The 12,687-nt window shown below is 40.7% G+C and overlaps 1 protein-coding gene across 1 annotated transcript in view; it reads left to right on the top strand.

The window, feature by feature from the left end:
- Positions 1-11,414, top strand: part of LOC129698285 (short transient receptor potential channel 6-like) — a 111,251-nt gene extending 99,837 nt beyond the window's left edge. Inside the window, exons 10-12 of the mRNA XM_055637339.1 lie at positions 2,278-2,361; positions 7,648-7,723; positions 11,054-11,414. Coding sequence (XP_055493314.1) covers positions 2,278-2,361; positions 7,648-7,723; positions 11,054-11,178 — 285 coding nt within the window. The 3' untranslated portion in view covers positions 11,179-11,414. The remainder of the gene's footprint in view (positions 1-2,277; positions 2,362-7,647; positions 7,724-11,053) is intronic.
- The last annotated feature ends 1,273 nt before the right edge of the window (positions 11,415-12,687 follow it).

Raw genomic sequence — 12,687 nt, 5'->3', positions numbered from 1 at the left:
CTCTTTCCCTGTCTTTTCTCCGAGCTCACCACCCCCGCCCTCAAACCCTTCTCCTCCCACACAACCGCCCCCCCCACACACCCCTCCCCCCACGTCCCCCTGCCCACACACAACCCCTACGCCCACACACACCCAGCCCCCCGCCCACAACTCCCCTGCCCCCCACATCCCCCCAGCCCCCACACCCCCCCCCCCCCCACAACCCCCGCCTCACAACGCCCCCAAACCCCCCGCCCCCACACACCCTCCACACCCACATCAATAATAGTTAAAAGACACGGGGTGATTCCACAAGCTGAGGTTTAGTTCCCTGGAGTCAGTAATTCAATCAACACTTTCAACATTGAGGAAAACCGAAGGGGTAAAAATTGAGAATTAATTGCCTCAGATTTAGAAGTATAGGATGAGAAGGCATAATTTAAAGTTATAACTAAATACATCAGGCATGATTATAGAAACATAGAAGCATAGAAACATAGAAAATAGGTGCAGGATTAGGCCATTTGGCACCGCCATTCAATATGATCATGGCTGATCATCCAACTCAGTATCCTGTACCTGCCTTCTCTCCATACCCCCTGATCCCTTTAGCCACAAGGGCCACATCTAACTCCCTCTTAAATATAGCCAAAGAACTGGCCTCAACTACCTTCTGTGGCAGAGAATTCCAAAGATTCACCACTCTCTGTCTCGGTCCTAGAAGACTTCCCCCTAATCCTTAAACTGTGACCCCTTGTTCTGGACTTCCCCAACATCGGGAACAATCTTCATGCATCTAGCCTGTCCAACCCCTTAAGAATTTTGTAAGTTTCTATAAGATCCCCCCTCAATCTTCTAAATTCTAGCCAGTACAAACCGAGTCTATCCAGTCTTTCTTCATATGAAAGTCCTGACATCCCAGGAATCAGTCTGGTGAACCTTCTCTGTACTCACTCTATGGCAAGAATGTCTTTCCTGTTTTTGCCACCAAAGTGGATAACCTCACATTTATCCACATTATACTGCATCTGCCATGCATTTGCCCACTCACCCAGCCTATCCAAGTCACCTTGCAGCCTCCAAGCATCCTCCTCACAGCTAACACTGCCCCCCAGCTTCGTGTCATCCGCAAACTTGGAGATGTTGCATTCAATTCCCTCGTCCAAATCATTAATATACATCGTAAATAGCTGGGGTCCCAGAACTGAGCCTTGCGATACCCCACTAGTCACTGCCTGCCATTGTGAAAAGGACCCGTTTACTGCTACTCTTTGCTTCCTGTCTGCCAGCCAGTTCTCTATCCACATCAATACTGAACCCCCAATACCGTGTGCTTTAAGTTTGTATACTAATCTCTTATGTGGGACCTTGTCGAAAGCCTTCTGAAACTCCAGATATAACACATCCACTGGTTCTCCCTTATCCACTCTACTAGTTACATCCTCGAAAAATTCTATAAGATTCGTCAGACATGATTTACCCTTCATAAATCCATGCTGACTTTGTCCAATGATTTCACCACTTTCCAAATGTGCTGCTATCCCATCTTTAATAATTGATTCTAGCAGTTTCCCCACTACCGACGTTAGACTAACTGGTCTGTAATTCCTCGTTTTCTCTCTCCCTCCCTTTTAAAAAGTGGTGTTACATTAGCTACCCTCCAATCCTCAGGAACTACTCCAGAATCTAAAGAGTTTTGAAAAATTATCACTAATGCATCCACTATTTCTGGGGCTACTTCCTTAAGTACTCTGGGATGCAGCCTATCTGGCCCTGGGGATTTATCGGCCTTTAATCCATTCAATTTACCTAACACCACTTCCCGGCTAACCCAGATTTCACTCAGTTCCTCCTTTAAGTTTATATACTAATCTCTGTGTATTTCATGTATGTTTATAAAAAACATACATGGACAATGTGGTACAGGTTTGGAATACGGATCATTTTTCATTTTTTCATCACAGGAACAATGACTTGGCATTCCCTAAAAACATTATTATTGGACCACGTTGACTCATAGTCCTTATTACTGGCATTTGAAGATAAACACCCCTTTGTTGGTGTCAATCACATCCCAGGATGAAACAAAAGAAATGAGTGAAATGTTTTAATCTTAATATTGGACGACAGAATTCCACTACCAGATCTTTTGGGATAATTAGAATTTATTTTGAAAAATAATAATACATCCGTTCTGTTTTGAGTTATTAATTGTTGAACTTGGGTTCCAGATTCCAGAAGGTCCAGTTTCTCTGCAAACATTGCACTATATTTGACTTCTCTCATTTTTCTTCTCAGCTCAAACACAGCAAACGTTCAAGTGTTCAAAGTACTGAAAACAACAATTTACATAGTGTCAGAAATCCACCAACACAGTACCAGGTAGGTACAGTTATGAACATTATGAACCTTGTACTAACCTGCAAAGTGATTAGGATTTAAGGAATTCTGATGGCCTCAAATTCTGGGTACGAAAGTTACTTGCATGTTCAGACAGGTTCCGAGCATTGTCAGCATTTCAAGAGCAGTTACGCTGTATACAAATCGATTTATGAATTGTGCCTAATGGCTCGTTGGGGAAGGAGAGATAGTAAGCCAGCTGTGTAGTACAAGACAGTGTTGGATCCAGCTGTTTTGGCTTCTCTCCATTGCTGGGGTAGCCTCATATTCACATTGGAATCAGTTGTTTGAGGAATGATTGCAATGCGAATATGGCTTTGCAAACCTGAGTACAACAATCATGGCCACTTAATGTACTATTTGTTGCTGGCAGGACGTGTTGTATCTGACAGATTTTTCATTTGGGACTCCAGGCAACCAAAGAAAAAAGGTCTTGCCTGCCTTCTTTGATAAGAGTTGGAAATGTTGTAAGAATTGGTTTATTTTACCATTTATTTGTTTGTAATAACTACTTGGGGGTAATGAAGAGTTAATTGTTAATAAATAAGCACATCTAGGAATATACGGCAAGTAGCCAAATGACTGTAAAAGCATTGAAATCTAACCTTCATATATGCGCTCAACAGAACATACACATGGCACATAAATCAATGTGACAGTAATATCAAATATTGCACTGAATATTTCTCATATCTAGCCTGTACAGTTTAATACATACATCTATACATTTGATAATATTAATTACTATGTTTTAATTGTTACATATTAGCAATATTGCTTTGACACTTAAGTGATGGTGATTACACGCAATGAAGATTCTACATTCAACCATTTCACACAGATTAATGTACTGAACACTAATTCAGAGCAGTTAACCCATAAGCAACATGCAATAACTATTCTTAATTACATATATAATGATGTCAGGAATGAGGTAATTATTTCTGAAGGTAGATTAAAAGTTGTGTTGGGAAGCCACAGTAGGGAAAGTGAATGCTCCTTCCTAAGAATTCTGCTTAAACCACAGCATAACATTCAGTAGTAATAGGATCATTCTGCCTCCAGAGGGACTTATTTTACTGATCACATAAAGAAACACAGATCATAGCAGCAAGACGTCTTATGAAATGTCTCAATTAGCTAAATCTTAAAAGAGTACTATTCAAATCAGTACATTTTTCTACATAAGAATCCCATCCCACATTAAACTGGTAGCTTGTATAATTAATGTACATTGCTGTCTGTACAGAATGAAAATCATTCACAGCTCTAAAATAATTCTTCAATTACTTGCTATAGATAGTGTGAATTTCTGAGTGACAATACCTAAAGTATGTATTAATTGAAGCTATTCACATACATCCATGTTTGCAGTGTGGTATCATGTATACATATGACCTGCTTAAAGCTCACCTTAACTAAACTTTCTTCATTATTTTTATATGTACAAATAAAAATGAGTTTTTCAGTAGGTTTGCTATGTTCAGCAAATTAAAGGAGAAAGAAAACTATGCATTTATATAATGCCTTTCTAGAGTTTAAGTTATTTCAAAATTCTTTACAACCAATTAAGCTTTTATAACCAATTGAAGTCTAGTCATTGTTGCGGTAAGATAATATCAATCAGCCCATTGATCTTCTGCAGGCTCTTTGAACAAACTGTCTAATTAGTCTCCTCTTTTATTCTTCCTCCTGAAAGTGGTTATCCTTTGGGTATGCTTTTAATTCTCTTTCAAAGCTTATTGCTCAATTGGTTTCCACCATTCTTTCAAGCAGTACATCCTTATAGCCTTGTACGTATATCATGATGGCTAACTTGTGCACAGCATGATCTCCAAAGTAGAAAAGGAATAAATGACCAAATAATCTTGAATAAGTAGAATGGAACAATCATATTTTATGAGATGCTATTTGAACTTGTACTGATGCAATGTATCCAGTCAGGAAAAGCTCTCTCCATCCTTCCCCCATTCTAGTTCTCAGACTAGTTTGACTGTCCTCTTGGTTAAATTTTACATTGTGCGCTTCATTGTCACCTTCCCCTAGCTAACAATGATCTATTCTACATTTTCCTAGTACTTTGTCCCCTTTGATCTCTTGGTTTCACGCCTTATCCGTCCATATCTTTAGTTTCCCTCTCATCGTGAAGAAGTGAACATCGTGAACATTCCAGGTTGAAATTGTTGCTTGCGATGTAATTTTAATCTCAAAATTGAAGTCAACATGCCTCACTTCTAGTATGAATACAGGTTAGAATTGTGCTCCATAGATTGAGCAATTGATCAACTCCAAGAGGTAGATCAATCGTTCATCACTAGAGAGCACACTCCCAGTTTCATCATGGGTAGCCATTGAAATCAACAAAAATCGATCACAGTTGAGCTATGATGATTAAACAATGTAACATGATAGCCTTTAATATCTTTAGTTTGCATTCACTAAAATAAACTTCAGCTATTGAAAGAAAATCTCTGAACATAGACACAAAGTGTGGGAGTAACTCAGCGGGTCAGGCAACATCTCTGGAAAAAAACGTAATGGGTGACATTTGGGGTCGGATCCCTTCTTCGACCTAAAGATCTGAAATGCTGTGGGAAAAATAACTTTGTTACTGCTAGTCTTAAATTTTGCAGCCCTCACCCCCTTTATCACATTAACACAACTATATAACACAATGTTGTATAAAGCTAGGTTGCTTAGGAACACAACTGTCACGTTATAGCAGATCTATCTGCAAGTTCTTGAGACGATACGATATGACACGATACGATAAAACTTTCATCATCCCAGGAGGGAAATTGGTCTGCCAAAGAGTCACAACACACAACAAGGTACACAAAAACTTGAAATTAAAAGTGAAACAAAAAGTAAAAGTCAAGCGACTGTTGGCTGGCTGCAGTGTGCAACTTTCACCGAAACAAATGAACAGGCAAATAAACGAACACAGACTTATTCCCTGGGCAGAGGATTCTAAACGAGAGCACCCCCCCTTTATTCTCCCACCATCCCTCACAGTAGTCCCCCCATGTCGGGTCCCCATTGCCTTCCCCTCCCCCCGCAGACCAGCAGTGCAGTCTGTTATGTACTGACTGCTAAACATTTTCCTATGGTCTGGATAGGTTCTGCTGTCCGCAATGTAAACAAGTGTAAGATTTTCTCTGCTATTGTTAAATACCTCCTGCAGAGTAAATAGCATGTGTTCCGGAGCCCGACAAGCCCCGGAGATGGCACAGCTGCTTCTATTAGATGGTGATCTGTGAGAAGTCTGTGTGACCTTGCTGCAAAGTGAACATGCTAGGTTAGTGTGATCTGCTGCATAATTGGGTAACCAGATGGAAAGTGGGCTTACTTCAAAGTGAGAATTGAAAAATAAATGAGAAAGACAGCAGACCTTTCCCAATTTAATGATTTGAGAACACCTTTTGACTGTACAAAACTATAACGTAATTAATTTCAAAGTCTTTTCAAATTTACAGTACTTGTAGTTAGATCACACTTTTGTGAAAGTTTTCCCAAAGCTGTTCCCTTTTGTTCTCTTTTAAACTCTTGCCTATAAGTTGGATTTCAGCTGTTTGTGGCATGATAAACTGATGTGTTTTGTACTTGGGCACCCACAGCTCCCATGCTAAGGCCATGAAATTGGTCAAACATTACTACGCTGTAGGTGCTAGTTGGTTTACACCTAGTTATATGCACTAGGCTGAGGCCATTGCTCCCAATGGGATCAAACTAAATTGGATACAACTTCTGACATTTGATTTCATCAATCTGAGAAGGGTGTAAATCCTTGATGGGCCCCCCTACCGCAACAACATATACTAGAGATGCTACGGAGCAGAAAATGGTGAGAGAGATAATCTTTCTATTCTTTCTGATATATGTGTGGTGACACACTGGTCAACCTGAGGAGTAACTCCAGCAACAGACTGGTTCCACCAAGATGCAGAACAGAATGCCATGGGAAATTCTTCCTCCCTGTGGCTCTCAAACTGTACAACCCCTCCCTCTTCCGTTCTGAGGTAGACTGAGACTGACTCCCTTCCCCCACCCCTCCCCAATCTTTACACATTCCCAATCCTTTCCACTCGTCACTTTAATTTCTTGTTCCATGTATTTTGTGTTGTAACGACTGTTGGCAGATCAATTTCCCTCCTGGGATAAATAAAGTTCTATCGTATCTTATTGTATCATTATCGATATGGCCTCGTGTACATCGGTGAGACCATGTGTAGACTCACCGAACACTTGGGCATGCTCAGCCAAGGCCTACTGGATCTTTCATCATCATCATTTAAAGCATTAGCGAGGTAGTGGTTCTGGTTTCCAACGGGAACGCTGACGGACGCACCACACATCTCTGTCCTCCAGTTCCTGCGGACTTCCTCTGCTAGAAGTATAGGATTATGGTGTGTGTGCTTTATCATCAATTCCTTACAATGCTATGTACGACAGTGATCGCAACTATGGAACTGTTGATGGCCGTTGGCTTGCTAGAAGGTCATACACCCTTTGACAGGTCTTGTTTTTGGTCCTGCTGGGGGTCCACAGCCCCCTCCTCACCTGGCAAACCAGGTGGGGGAGACAATTTAGTCGCTGACTATCTGACCATGGAGCAGATAGCACGGGATTACATGGAACCCGTGGCGGGGGAACTCTTTGTTGCTAACTATTTTCATTTCCCTTCCCACTCCCAGACTGACCTTGCTGTCTGGACTTCCTCCAATTGCCAGACTGAGGCCATTCACAAACTAGATGCACAGCACCTCTTAATGAGCTTGGTTGGCTTACAACCAACCCTTTCTTCCTCTCTCTCCCCTGTGCCCCACCTGGACGCGCACCTATTTATCTCCTCCTACTAACTACGTTCCTTCCTCTGGTTTCACAATCCACAACTCTCCAATTCTTTTGTCTCACACCTCTGACTGGCTTTTGACCAAACATCTGCCTATCAAAGGCTTCCTCCATCTGTATCCACCTACCACTTGCCTGGCTTTGATTTGCCCCTCTTCTCTTCCAGCTTTCTTCCTTTCCTCCCCTCACCACAATCAGTCTGAAGAAAGGTTCTGAGCTGAAACGTTAGCTATCCATGTTCTTCAGGGATTCTTCCTGACCTGCTGAGTTACTCCAGCACTTTGTCTTATTTAGAATCTGGTTACAGATGTGAATGACCTGCTGGGTATTGGTTCAATGCTCTGACATTGCTCTATGTATTACATGCCAGTTGTTGTGTGCCCAGTAACAGTCTTCTTATTTCTTTCTGACCTGCAGAAAATAATGAAGCGTCTTATAAAGAGATACGTACTAAAAGCACAAATGGACAGGGAGAAAGATGATGTCAATGAAGGTATGGTAAAGGCACAGCCATGTAATGGGAATCGTCAATAAATTTGATATTTTTTATGTGGATCACAATTCTGATCAACTTGGCAATCAATTTTACTCAATTTTCCATTTAGCAAAAATGCAACTCAAACTCAAGAGACAGCTAGATAGGGTTCTTGAAGAAAGCGGAGTCAGGGGATATGGGGAGGGCAGGAACTGGGTACTGATTGTGGATAATCAGCCATGATCACATTGAATGGCGGTGCTGACTTGAAGGGCTGAATGACCTATTCCTGCACCTATTGTCTATTGTCTATTATCACATTTCAGGTTTCAATAAATTGAACAGAGAACATAGAACAGTACAGCACAGGAACAGGCCTATTGGCCAGGTAATCTGTACTGAACAAGATGGCAAGTTAATCTCCTCTGCCTGCTTGTGATCCATATCCTTTCATTCCCTGCATATCTACATACCTAACTAAAAGCCTCTTAAATGCCACCATTGTAGCTGATTCCACCACCTCCCATGGAAGTGCACAATCATGTTTCTTAACATTATTGAACTGAACAAAAAACTTCAGAATGATAACCAACCCAAAAGGTTGCAATGTAGCCCATGGTCTGTTAGATTGTTGCTAAAAAAAACCCTATATTTTATTAATCTGAGTATAATTTTGTCCCTTTCAACTTGGTTTCCCATTAAATCATGAGTATTGGTGGAACATGAATTTCTCATCTGGTAAAATAGAACAGATTAAGCACCCGCTGAGTTTCTCCAGCTTTTTTGTGTAACCTTGGAGTATAGAGGATGGAATGATAATTTGCATGGGTAAATTCCGGTGTCATTTAATGTGGGGGTGTAGGATTCAATAGGAACCCGAGGGACAACTTTTTTTACACATAGTGTAGTGGGTTTATGGAATGAGCTGCTGGAAGAGGTAGTTGAGGCAGGTACTATCACTATGTTTAAAAAACATTTGGACACGTACGGTATGTTTAGAAGAATATGGTCCAAACGCACGCAGCTGGGATTTGTGTAGATGGGTGTGTTGGTCAGCGGGGCAAGTTGGGCCAAAGGACCTGTTTCCACATGGTATGATCTATGACTCTGAAATAGCTTGTTCATATATTCATTTGATACACTTTAAGGTATTTATAGATCTCTCCATGAAAGATCAAGCCATGTTTCCACTCTCTTGATAGTCAATGGTACTGCTGAACAATCTCAGATCAAGTGCAGGATAAGCAGATGCAGAGTGAAGCAGTCTTGATCTCTGTTCAGTTGTAACAAGATGTTTAAATACTGGATTCAAGAGAACTGCTTCATCCGTGTGACATTCAGAGTCCTAACATGTATCTATCCCAAACAAATTACCTGCACGATGAACACTGGTGACTGAGTCAGAGTGAAATTAAGAGGAATTCTATGTTGTGGATCTGCTCTCACTAACGTGAGACATTGCACAGAATAATTCTGTACATGTCCTGTCAAATTATCATGGGGGGAGAACTTAGACATCCTCAGATTGGTCTTGGTTTCAAAGAAGAGAAGGGACACTCTGGTGTTGCATTACATCACCCATTCAGCCAGGGAACTATCTCTGTGAAGGTTGAATATGGGGATTGGGTTTGACAATCTCTCATCACGTTAACTGGTCACTATCAGGTCAGGTAAGTTACAGGTAGAAATCTTGCTTCACTCAACAACAACTATAACTTGTATTTTACAGAATCTCAGTAGTATAATATGTCAGGGGTTTGGTAATACAATGAGTCAGTAAGGAAACCCTGGGGAGGACAAGGGGATGGGTATTAATGACCACGATCCAGTGTTGACACTGGAGCACTATAAATACAAGTTCTAGTTTTAGAAGCTAAGGACATGAACAGGCCCTGATTTACTTATAGAATGCCAGGTCTGATGAAGTGAATGTTCTCCCTCCCTGATAATTCAACAGGCCATATGCAACATGATTTTGTGCAAACTCAGTCAGTGGAAGCATATCCACAGCATAGCATTGCTCTTTACTCAGCTCTGAACCAATCACTGTTCAGGGGTGAATATAGTGGGGCTCTGATAAAGAGGCAACTTCATCCAGATGCAGGTATTCTGCTGAATGCCAGTTTTTGTTGAAAGAACTGAGTTGAGCGAACACACTCCTGGGCTCTTTGTCCTTTCAAACAGAGGATGGGGTGCCCATAGCAAAAATAATCTTGCAGATTGGTTTCAGAGGAATCAAAACCATGGCTGAAGTGGTAAGTAGAGCGTTACATTGGTTTGCAATCCTGAGCTTATTCAGAGTTTAGGATTTAGTTTGCATTTTACATGGCGTGCAGAGGTCATGGATAGCGTTATCACCTATCTCTAATGGCTCTTGTTGACAGTGCATTTGTTCTGGTTAATCTATTCCTGGGGAATAGGAAGCTCCAAGATTTCAACCCAGTAGCAATGAAATAATGGTGCTATGTTTTCAACCATCTGACTTGGAAGCAGACCTGCAAGTGGCACCAGTCCCATGTATTCCTGTGCATGCCATCCTTACTGGTTATGGCCACATGTTTCAGAGGTGATGCCAAAAATGGCCTTGGCTCATTACTGCCAGACATCTTGCAAATGGTACACACTGCAGTCATGGTGGCGAAGGGAGCAAATGTTGAGAATAGTTGATGCCATCAGTCTAACACAGTGCTTTGTCTTTAATTGTGTCGAGCTTCTTAAGTGATGTTGCAGCTGGTTCAATCTAGGAGACGAGAGTGATTTGTAACCTGCATCAAATGGAATGATAACTGATGTGGGTGTATGTAATGCCGATTTTTAAAAATCCTGTTTTCAAAATGTGATCACAAAGAGTATAAATTCAAGCAAAATTTTAAACAGTGGATTTAATTAATGCAACAAATTTGATACGAGAAAGCTCCTTCAGAAACAAATGTTAAGGGAATAGCAGACAATATAAATACCATTCTTCATGTTGATATCTCTTTTGGGAGGGGGAGAATTCATGGGTGCTAAACTTTTAATTTTATGATATCTACTATACCAAAAGAACAAATAAGTACAATAATTAATAGATTAGTCTAAAGGGGATAGTCAAGCAGATTGTATATGATTGCAATGTTTTGTATTTTGCTTTACCAGAGTACAGTTAGTTTTTTGAGCAATTTTTTTTATCAATCTTTAGTTTCTTGAATGTTTGCAAATTTTAGTCCTAAACAGAGATTATTTTTCCTCAATAAAGTAATATCTTGTGTTCTTGTTATTGTAATTCCAAGCCTTTCAAGATAATTATGTTGCATGGCTTCTCTTTATCTCTGTGGTTTAATCATTTGTTTGCTTGGTATTTTCAAGGTGAACTCAAGGAAATCAAACAAGATATTTCAAGTCTCCGATATGAACTGCTTGAAGAAAAGTCTCATAATACAGATGACCTTGCTGATTTGATCAGACAGCTTGGAGAAAAAATGGGACCCTAGTGCTTCAACAAAGCAACCAATTATCTGGTTACCTTATCTTAAGCAATTCTTCATCAAACCACCAACAACAATATTTGACTTTGCATCTTAATTTCAATAGTGCCAAATGTAATTTAGATTTGAATATTTCAAGGCATTAAATGCTTAATCACAGCAGTAGTTATGCAATAATTTGTACAATAATAGAAGTTTTTACTATTGTATTGGAAAATATTACTTGACTGACGAATACACTCCTCAGTATTAAAAATTTTATAAATCAATGGAAATGTGTCTAAATTATGTTTTCTTTACAATAAAGGGGAGCTTTTTTTATGTTCATACGTTCTAGAAGCAGAATTAGGTAATTTGGCCCAGCAAGTCTACTCCGCCATTCAATTCTGGCTGATCTATCTTTCCCTTTCAACCCCATTCTCCTGCCTTCTCCCCATAACACCATATCATTCTCCACTTTAAAAATATCTATTGACTTGGCCGCCACAGCCTTCTGTGGCAATTAATTCTGCAGAATCCCCACCCTCTGACCAAAGAATATTCTCCTCATCTGCTTCCTGAAGGTACATACTTTTATTCTGAAGCTCTGGCCTCTGGTCCTAAACTCTCCCACGAGTGGAAACATCCTCCCCACATCCACACAAGGCATTTCACTATTTCAATACCTCCAGCTAGAAGGTCTTGCATCTTCTCTGCACTAACCTCAGTTTAGAAGAACAAATTATATTCTGGTATCCCCATTCATTTGATGGGATATTAATATGGAAAGTGGTTTGGAACTAGTGGAACGGAACAGCAAATTCAAATCATGATGTCTTCTGGCATGCAATGGCTGATGTATTGAGAGGGTGGGGGGGGGGGGGCGGGGGGAGAGGATGTTGGAATAAACAATGCATGGGTGACTTTTTACAATTCAGTTTACATCTTCTCTGTAATGGTTTTGGTTTGCATACAAGCTCACTGTTTGCCAACTCTTGGACTCCTCAGTTTTGTACAGAATACTCCCATGCGCTATGCTCGGTTGAGAGGCTAGTTAACAACTGACGAGAGAGCGTTGAATAGCACAAGGATTTGTCTTTGTAAAGGGTGGAGCTGCCAGTTTATAACTTGAAGTTTAGTTTGGAGATACAGCATGGATCAGGCCCTTCAGCCCACCGAGCCTACTCCGACCAGTGGTCTCCGCACATTACCACTATCCTACATACACTAGGGAGAATTTACATTTAGAACAAACCAATATACTTCTTTGGAGTATGGGAGGAAACCGAAGATCTTGAAGAAAACCTACACGGTCACAGGGAGAACCTACAAACTACGTACAGACAGCACCCGTAGTCAGGATTGAATCTGGGTCTCCGGTGCTGCACGCGCTGTAGGGCAGCAACTCTACTGCTGCGCCACCATGCCACCCCGTTTTGCACTGTTATAAAGTGACTTCATGGAGTGTGCTCAGGATTTTCACGAGCTCTCTTTCATCTGGTTGTAAATTTATGATCATTAATGTAGGAACTAAAA

This window comes from Leucoraja erinacea, chromosome 6 (genome assembly GCF_028641065.1).
Source record: "Leucoraja erinacea ecotype New England chromosome 6, Leri_hhj_1, whole genome shotgun sequence".
NCBI classification, from domain to species: domain Eukaryota; kingdom Metazoa; phylum Chordata; class Chondrichthyes; order Rajiformes; family Rajidae; genus Leucoraja; species Leucoraja erinaceus.
The sequence above is the reverse complement of the archived record's forward strand: the minus strand, read 5'-3'. Positions and strand labels throughout refer to the sequence as shown.